The sequence below is a fragment of the Ochotona princeps genome, chromosome 4 (assembly GCF_030435755.1).
Source record: "Ochotona princeps isolate mOchPri1 chromosome 4, mOchPri1.hap1, whole genome shotgun sequence".
NCBI classification, from domain to species: domain Eukaryota; kingdom Metazoa; phylum Chordata; class Mammalia; order Lagomorpha; family Ochotonidae; genus Ochotona; species Ochotona princeps.
In genome coordinates this window covers 54,713,709-54,722,896 of record NC_080835.1, presented here as the reverse complement: position 1 = coordinate 54,722,896, position 9,188 = coordinate 54,713,709, and the positions used below count along the sequence as shown (strand labels likewise).

Sequence of the window (9,188 nt, the reverse complement as noted above, 5' to 3'; positions counted from 1 at the left end):
AGCCAGGATTGTCAGGCAGGGCTGTGCTGGGCACCTCCTCTTCCCTGCTACAAACCCACCAGCACACACAGCCTGCAGCACACATCCCTGCTCTGGATCCCAGCACATACACTCCGCCTGAGTTAACACCCCAGGCCCTGGGTACAGAAAGGGGCCATCCTGGGGCTCCACCCAGCAGGATCCAGCCACCCTGGACCCCAGGGCCGGCAATGTGGCCCAGGCCCTGCTGCTGCCTCTCCCAGCAGCACGCCATGGCCACGCTGCACAGGAGACCTTGGACTGGCCAAGACTGATGCGTGAACCTCCTAATTCAGCCCCCCCCCCAAGCTTCAACAAAATCTCCTTGGAAAAGTTTTATTGAAAAAAAACACAATTGTACAAATACGTTCTTGGTTTGACTGCAAGAAAAGGCTCAAGTACCCCTTCTCTCCCCATGTTGACTAAAAACGGGGAAAAGAACAAACCCCAAAAAGTTCATCCCCATGAAGCCCAATTAAACCCAAGTCTGCCCGGGCCGGGGGTCTCTTGTAAGCTGGGTCCCCATCCCTTCCCCCTCCTCACAGGGCCTGGGGCCATTCAGATGAGAGGCGATGGGGGGCACCTGGCCCCAGCAGCTGCAGCACCTACTGTTTAGCTGGGAGAAGAGCCAGGGAGGGGACAGAGGTGGTGGCAGTGTCAGGAGCAGCGGCCGGACTGCCCGCAGGCACGAGGTCCCCTCCCTCACAGGTGACAAGGCATTTGGCCATAAATAGGAACAACACTGATGAAGGCAGGCTCAGCAAGGGCCCAGTGGGAGGTGGGCTGGGGGGACAGAGCAGGGGGCTGTGGCCCTTGGTCCCCACAGGCTGTGGCACCTCCAGCTCTGCACTGTGACTTGTGGGGACTCACGCCCGGGCAGAGGTCTCTTTCCCCACCCCCACCCTGCAGAGCCTACCTAAGGCTGGGACCTTCCCTCCCACCCCTCCCCCAGTAGCACCCATGTGTCTCAGGAGCCCACGGCCGCCTCCTGCCATCCCGCACCCACCCTAGGGGTGGGAGTGGGGCCCTACAACTCGTCTCGCATCTTGTCACCCTTGGGCCGGACCAGACGCCCGATGAACAGCAGCGAGCCACTCTGGGTGTCGCGCACCAGGAAGATGAAGGGGTGGTCAGCATAGAACAGCTTGGGGGTACGCAGCTCCTCGCGTCCATAGATGTCCTGGTCGAAAGGGTTGCCATCTGTGTCCCACTCGAAGGCGGTGGCGTGGAATACGCTGGCCAGGTACAGATCCTTCTTGCCCGACATACGCGACAAGTCAGCCTTGTTCTTGTCGATGGCTTCGGTGAGGCCCAGCCCAGCCAGGTGTTTCTGAGGGACCACAGGATGCAGGTGAGGCTGTGCCTGCCAGCGTCCTGCCCCAGAAACAATGACCCCTCCCTGCCCCCCAGCACCTGCCAGGCCCAGTGCTGGGCCCCTCGTACCTGCCTTCCTAATCCCCACCAGAGCCCTATGAGGGAGGCGTTCCACGGCCAATGCATGGAAGAGACCTGAGACTCAGACAAAGCTGGTGTTTATCTCCAGCACTGTCCAACAACCTTGACTGAAATATCCCCACACACTTCCGGGCCAGGCAGAGCGGATATCTCCTGTGGCTTAGTGGAAACACCTGACAGGAACCTAACTAGTGAGGGTCAGATATCCAGGGTGAGCTGGTAGCCTTGCTAACTAAGCACTCCCCAGACGACTCTTGGCACATTCAAGTTTGAGAAGGGCGGATCCAAAGACAGTTATGACTGAGGGCTTCAAACCCTGCTTGGAGACCCAGTTGGAAGTCCCAGGCTCCTGGCTGTGCTCGGGCTCAGACCTGGCTGTGCTCGGGCTCAGACCTGGCTGTTGGAGGCATTTGAGGAATAAACCAGTAGATGGCATATTTCTCCTCTTTATCTGCTTTTTTTTTTTGAAGGTTTATTTATTTTTATTGGAAAGGCAGATTTACAGAGAAAAAGAGAGACAAAGATCTTCCACCACTGGTTCATTCCCCAATTGGTCACAATAGCCAGAATTAATTCAAGCTGAAGCCAGGAGCCAAAAGCTTATTCCAGGTCTCCCATGTGAATACAGGGTGCAAGGACTTGGGCCTTCCTCCTTTGTTTCTCCAGGTCACAAGCAGGGAACTGGATAGGAAGTGGAGCAGCCAGGACACAAACCGGTACCCATCGGGGATGAGGTGCTTGAAAGTGAAGGATTAGCCTGTTGAGCCATGGTGCCAGTCCCTCTCTCTGCCTTTCAGTAAATTTTAAAGCTACATAAGAAACCTTATCTAGTACGATCTGACATCTGCACCTCCTTCAGACCAGAGCACAGTATGACTAAGAAAGCCCTGGCTGTGGGTCCCTGATAGTAGAAGCCATGTGCTCTCCATGACGATGCCATGCCTGGCCTCAGCACCTCTGGACTTCATTCTCCCAGTGTCTAATCTCGTTCCCAGGGCCTCCACAGGGTTCCCTGCCACACGAGCACAACCAGACATGTCAGGTGTAGGGAAGACCCGAGATAGGCATATGTAAGTGGGCCCAGCTGTTCCCATCCTGACAACTGGCACAAGGCTCCATGTATTCCACAAACTGGCAGATGGTGTCTTTGCCAAGGGTTCTAGCAAAGCACAGCAGAGAAGGGCAGGGGTGGCAGGTCCAGAGTTGGAGCCAGACCCGGCCAGGAGACGGAGGCTCCTCCGTCAAGTTCTGTGTCCAGAGCCCAGACCAGTCCCCGGCTTGCAGCTAAACCCCACCTCCTTCTATCTCTCCAAGTCCTCTCAACAGCAAGGGCTCACCATCAGTGGGCGAGGAGCCGCCAGAGAGGGACCCATTTCTGGCATCCAAGGCAGAGCAAGATGGAAGCTCCTCTTTGGAGCAGCTCAAACATGTGTCACTTCCTCTGGACACTCAAAGGCCACCTGGGTCTCCACCGCAGTCTCCCTTGGCTCATGTAAAGACCCCATTCAGACCTACTGTATGAAGTCAGTCTCCAGTGTCACCCCAAGCTCCCTAAATCCCTCTGATGGCAGGACCCCTTTGGGGATTACACCTGTGCCAGGATGTGTCGTGGTGTGTGCTGTGGGAGACCCCGACTCTGCTTCTCTCCCAGCCTCTGCCTGCCATCACTTGTGTGCTCCTCGGGAAGAGTTGTGAGCATGCGTGCAGACCTCCTGGCTTTCCCGAGGGACCTGCAGCCAATAACGTGCTCACCGCCCAGTGTGTAACACTCCAGCTTGGACCACCTGTTACTGGCGCATTTCAGACTCCCGGAGGCAGTCCAGTAAGTCAAGGGCTGTGAGACAAAGTTCACAGGTCTACCTACAAAGTCACTCTGAGGACTGAGGGTCTAACTCACATAAAGTGCTGAAAAGAACACCTGGCCAAACGCATGGACATCAGGCTGCTGGTGTCACCTTCCCAGGGACAGGGCCCCCTTCTCCTGCTTCCCCCACCCGGCACAGTTCAGCACCACCTGGGCTTGCCCAGGGGCAGGGGGTGCTCAGAACACACCTGCCAAACTAAATAGTGGGTACCCCTGAAGGCCCCTGAGCTGGGCCAGCCCTCACCTGCAGGTCATGGGTCACCTCCACCACCCCCTTGGGCAGGGAGATGGCCACTGCCTTCTTCTGCATCTTCCCCATCCAGATCTTCAGCTGCTCTTTGGTCAGCAGTTTCTCAAGGCGCTCAAGGGGTTCCACGTGGTGGGGCATGAGGATGATGAGGCTGGACAGCTTGTGAGCCAAGGGCATCTCCACCATCTGCAGCTTCTCCTTCTCGTCATCATAGTAGTTGTACAGGCCTGGGAGAGGACAGCAAGGGACACTGGGTACACACGAGGCAGGACAGGCCACGCCCAGGCACCCTGGGAACTGGCCCCTACCCTGCTCCCCAAGGCACTTACCTGTCCGGTGCATCATCGTAACACCCACTGTGTAGGAACGTGTCACCATGAAGCCGCGATTGTCCACCATCTTGTGGTGGAATTTCTCGTCCCAGTGTGCTGTGGAGGGGGCAGATCACACAGTAAGAGACACGCCCTGCCCCAGGAACAGTCACAGTCCACAGTCACCCCCAACTGTGCCCTAGTGACAGCAGCCTGTGCCCTGCCCTTGGTCACCGTCAGACCTCTGCTGGAACCTAAATCAACACTGACTGGCTAGGAGACCAGCTTGGCCACAGGGATCAAACAGTGTCAGCACTGCCGACACGGAAGGGTCGCAAGACTGACTCAGGACCCCCAGATCTAATCTTCAATGAAGCACTGAGGCGCCTGGGCCAGAGTCCTGGCTCTGCTCCTCTGGGGAGGGGCCCCTCAGCATCCTCACCTGTACCCACTCCCAGGCATTCTTTAAGCTGGCCCTTTCCCCAGCTCACTCAGGGAATTTCATTGATTCCAAGACACTTAACACTGATACTTTGATTTGATTAAGTACAGAAGTGCACCTGCCCCTCTTCCTCCACTCGAGGGTGGGTTCCTGTGCCTTTTCTTTATGAGTGTAGCCACACACCCTTCAAGTTTAGCTTCTGGGGATGGAGAGGGTTTGGCAGCAGTGCCAGGCTATATGGCCACACCCTCTCTGCACCTATCTTCCGGTGGGTGGGACGGGCTTGGAACCACCTCTGTCCCTGCAGGTTGTCTCCGGCACTTTAAGGGAAGCCAACCCTCATGCTCAGGGTCAGGGGCTGCCCCACGGTCCCACCCCATTTCCCGGACTCACGCTTGAAGAACATGGCGTTGACGATCAGGGCACCGTCTGTGCGCTCCACATCCTTGGTGACCTCTGGCAGTTTGCCGTCGGTTGTCTGCGCCGCCCACTCGTTGATGGATTGCAGGGCACTGCGCTTGTCGCGAAAGTTGATCTTGGAGTGCTCACAGTTGTAGTGCTGCTTGCTGCTGCGCACGAAGTCGTCAGCAAAGCTCACGGAGCTGGGCCCATAGAGGCGGCTGCCCAGCTTCCAGGTCACGTTGCGCGCAGTGTTGTTGCTCAGCGAGCGCAGCAGCTCACCCAGGCCCGCGTGCACCTCTTCGTCGCGCAGCTGCTCAGCACTCAGCACCGCCTTGGCCTGGGACGCTGTGGCTGCCTTACCGCCCAGTGACACGAGCCCCAGCGACGAGGCCACCACCACGGGGGACAGCAGGATGTTCTCCACCGCCTGATCCTTGGCCATGGCCTGGTACAGGCTGAAGGCCAGGTTGGCACTGCGCTCTGCCAGCGTGGTGGCCTTCGGGCTTAGCTTCTCTGTGGAGCCGGGTGCTGCCGCCCCGGGTTTCTTCACTTCGGCTGCCAGGGCCACAGCCAGGAGGCAGAGGGCAGAGAGTAGCTGAATGTAATGCATGGCTGGGAGGTGGGCTGTGTGCACAGCGGGGGACCTGTGAAGAATGAAGAGAGAGGGCACCCTGAAGCCCTGCACCCACCCTTCCCCAACCTACGGCCATCCCCAGCACGGACCCTGGGGACTACCAAGGATGGGAGCAAGAGCATCCAGGGTCCTGACTCAGGCACTCATACTGACTACTGTGGCTCTCTGCACCTGCGGACGCTGTGGCCTCTCTTCAGTGCCCTACAGTGCCACCCCCACCTGACAAGACTATTCCTGCAGGGAAGTGAAACAGGACGAGCCCTTGGCTAGGCCAGGGATACCACAAGTCAGCTCTGCTCGTCACTCAATCCTGAGGGCTCTGGTCAGTGAGGAGGAGCCCAGCTAGCCTGGGGTCTGCAGGAAGCCCCCCCGGAGGGGGGAGGGGAGTGTGTGGACAAAGGACGGTCCTGCCCAGGTACATGCCGTTCATTCCTCTGTGGGATGTTAATGAGTCACTGGCCAGTTCACTCATTAAAACTGAGACGCTGTCCTCTGCTGCCCCAGGGGACAGAGAATGTGTGTGTGTGTCCACCCAGCCTCAGGCTCCCTCGTCCACCCAGCAAGGGTCTCAGGCCTCTACCCTGACTAAGACTTGCCTGCCCACCTACCCCCAATGGCTGGACCGAAGGGGAAACCCCTAGGCCAGATCCTTGGGAACTTGGGGGGTGGGAGGAAGTGCTTCCTGAGAAAGCAGCCAGGACAGGACCCTGGGGAAGCGGGTGCATCACGGCTCAGCATCCACAGCCGCTTCATCCGCCCTGAGAAGTCCCACTCTGCCCTCCCCCGGCCAACAAGCCTTCAGGGTTGGCCTTCCCCACGCTCCCCCCTATAGTCCCCAGGCCAAGCCCCACCCCCTGTGGGGCCTCCACTGAGGACAGTCTCCCTGCATGGGTTCTCCGGGTTGCAGATCATTTCCTGTCTGCTTCATACAACAGGCAAGAAGAAAAGCCAGAACTGTCCTGAGGAACCTGGAGTGTGGGCTGGGACCCCACTGCCCCGACTGATGCCATCCTGGAAAAAACATGCAGTCCTGCAGAGAAGCCCTTGAGACTCGGGCCAGTATGGGTTTCTCGAAAATTCCATCACTGCCATCCACCAAGCCCACCTGCTCCCATCTGGGAGACTACCACTGTTCTTGGGGCCTGAGGATGCAGTGGAGGTCCAGGGGGAGAGAAGCGAGGGAAGGGAGACCTGCCCTCCCCCCCACCCCCCCACCTCCAGCGCGCTGAAATCTGCAGGGATCCAGAACACAGGGACCAATGGGGCCCAGCAGCCATCTCAGGGCCCATACGAGGCCCCAGGACACTTCCCTCAAAAGCGGATCACTTACTGCCCCAGACAAGCAGAAAAAAGGGAGCAGTTACTGAAGATTATGCCAGGACAACAGGCACGGGGCTGCCCTACTCATCCCACCAGCATCCCCTCTCAGGGGGCGGCCCAGAAGCCTAGCTCCCAGCCCTGCCACGTGGCAGGATCCATTGGAGCGGAAGCCCCCACCCCCAGCCAATCACAACCTCAAAGGCTGGGAGGGGCTTCTCAAGAAAGCTCCAAATGACCGGTTTGGGATTCCTGGGGCTGGGGCCACCACGCAGCCACGCAGCAGCTCAAGTTCTGCTGTGATGGGGGATGGTGACGTGGCAAGCAGCTGGCTGAGTTATCTCCCTTGGCCGGCAGAGGGGGGCTTCTAGCCAGGGAGGCAGGAGGCCCCCCCCCCCCCCCCCCCCGCCATCCTAGCCTGTCATCTGCACAGGGGCCTCCCAGCAGAAGGGAGTCGCATGGTTGGGACAAGGGCTGCCCTGTTCTGTAGCAGAGCTAGGAGGAAGGCAAGTTACTGCAAGCCAGCCTCCCCAGCCCAGCCCAGCCCAGCCCAGCCGGTGAGCCCAGGGCGCCCTGTGTGCACCAGCCCCCAGAATTCTGTGCACTGGCTGTAGGGGGAAAGGGGAGAAGCTGGGGAAGACCCCCCAGAAAGTCTCAAACACTTTTAAGATCTAAAATACCTTGAAACTGCCCCAGAGGGAGGTCAGGGCCTGCCTTTTTCATTCTGAAAGAAAAGAGAAGAAGGAAGCAGATGGGATTCCAGCAGGCCCAGCCCCCTGCCAAGGGGACACAACGAGACCCTAAGCTCAGGGACCTGGCCACCTCTCTGAGCAGTGGGAAAAGCCAGGACCAGGGTAGGGCACCGCCCCAGGTCACCATGGGGCTGAGGTGGAGGAGGGGAGCCGGGTGAGGATGAGCGAGGGGGTCTGGCAGTTCTAGGCACAGAGGGCGGCCTGTGTGGTGTCCAGTTACACAGGGCAGCAAGGACAGCTCTGCTGGGAATCCCCGGAGTCCAGAGACAAAGCGGGGGCAGGAAGGAGAGGATGGGGTCCCTGAGCACAGGAGGGTGTGTCCCCCTGTCCTGTGCGAGAGGCCCCCTGCCTTCCACCCCAGGCCTCCATCCGGGCCCTACAGCTCAGAAGGACCCGCAGGAAACCGGGGAAGAGGAGCGGCTGGGCAGCCGGCCAGGCTGGAAGCGCCGTCGGCACCCCCTCCTCCTCCTCCTCTTCTACCTCCTCCTCTTCCTCCTCCCTAGCCGCCTTCGGAATGCCCAAAGCTGGGGGCAGGGAGTCCCGCTAATGCCTGAAGCCTGCAGGTCCTGGCGACAGTGGACAGAGCGGGGTGGACTCTCAAACATTTGTTGTCGGCCTCTGTACCCCCTTTGGTTACCAGGTCGAGAAGAGGCTGGCGGGGGCCAAGGCCCTGCTTTAGCTACCACCCTCAGAGACTAGAGAGCCCCCACACCCGCGATCCAAGGAAAAGCCAAGCCCACGCTGTCCTCTCAGGCTCACTCCAAGGCTGCAGGCGCCGCTGGCCTGTCCCCCATCTCCTCTACACCCCCAGGCCCAGCTCCCTGGCCGCCTGACCCTCCCGGCGGCCACCACGACCTCCGCCCCGCACTTCTCTCCGCATCCTGTGCGCTCCGCCCTGGCCCTCAGGCTCGCGACCTCGCCGGCTCCCCGGACCCCTGGCCACACCTGCCACCCTCCTGCCCCGCCGCTCACCTGGCGGGCTGGAGCGCACGGGTCGGAGCACGATCGCAGCGCCGCGGTCGAACCTGCTCTCCGCCCGCCCCCCGGCGCCCCGGCCTATTTATGGTGTTCCCCTCCCCCTCCCGCCCGTCCCGAGAAACTTCTGGAAAGTTGGAAATGCTTCCGGAGGGCGCCCCGCTCCGCCAAATAGAAAAAAATTCAAAGACCTCCTCCAAACCTCCCCGGCTCCCGCCCCTCCGACCCTGGGTCCTACTGCCCCCCTCATCCCGCACTGCAGGGCCGCAGGGGGACCCCGGCATCCACAAAGCCTGGGAACCCCCAAGAACCTGGGACAGAGATGTTCTCTCATTCACCTCCCCGCCCTTCAGACAGGATCCCTTATCCATCCAGGCTTCACCTAAGAGTTCCAACCTCCATGTTCACCCAGAGAGGGAGAAGGGTCTGTGCATGCCCAGCCCTTGACCTGTTCCCCTGGGAGACCCACTTCTTGCAGTGGAGACAGAACCCTCCCCACCCCAGCCTGGAGAGTGGGCTTGGAAATGGGGGCAGGAAGAGAGACCCCTAGCTCTCCAGTGGTGGACTATGGGACCCTAAACAAATTGATTGCCCTTCCTGGGCTTCAGTTACATCCTGGCTGCGAAATTCCATATGGACTCCTGGTGGGGTCCTGATTGCTCCACCTGGATCCAGCTCCTTGCTGCTGTGCCTAGGAAAAGCAAAGGAAGGTGGCCCAAATCCTTGAGCTATGACTACATGTGGGAAGACCTGGATGAAGCTCCTGGC

At 59.6% G+C, this 9,188-nt stretch overlaps 1 protein-coding gene across 3 annotated transcripts; it reads right to left on the bottom strand.

Annotated features, from left to right (window-relative positions):
- Positions 1-340: 340 nt before the first annotated feature.
- Positions 341-8,615, bottom strand: SERPINH1 (serpin family H member 1). Of its 3 annotated transcripts, XM_004589882.3 has the most exons (6): positions 8,418-8,615; positions 7,374-7,417; positions 4,734-5,386; positions 3,917-4,015; positions 3,582-3,814; positions 341-1,348 (listed from the first exon to the last, which is right to left on the bottom strand). In XM_004589882.3, exons 3-6 carry the CDS (start codon positions 5,350-5,352, stop codon positions 1,046-1,048), a joined length of 1,254 nt encoding a protein of 417 aa, XP_004589939.2. In that variant the 5' UTR covers positions 5,353-5,386; positions 7,374-7,417; positions 8,418-8,615; the 3' UTR covers positions 341-1,045. The 3 variants fall into 3 exon arrangements, with proteins under 3 accessions (XP_004589939.2, XP_058519578.1, XP_058519579.1); XM_058663595.1 differs by lacking the exon at positions 7,374-7,417 and having other exon boundaries at positions 8,418-8,558; XM_058663596.1 differs by lacking the exon at positions 7,374-7,417 and having other exon boundaries at positions 8,391-8,524.
- Positions 8,616-9,188: the final 573 nt, after the last annotated feature.

Bases quoted from the DNA above. Each gene is read 5' to 3' on its own strand.
- SERPINH1 (XM_004589882.3), bottom strand. From the start codon at position 5,352: ATGCATTACATTCAGCTACTCTCTGCCCTCTGCCTCCTGGCTGTGGCC. The intron at 4,016-4,733 runs GTGAGTCCGGGA...CCCCCTCCACAG, and splicing joins CAACGCCATGTTCTTCAAGC to CACACTGGGACGAGAAATTC. The intron at 3,815-3,916 runs GTAAGTGCCTTG...GTCCTCTCCCAG, and splicing joins TACGATGATGCACCGGACAG to GCCTGTACAACTACTATGAT.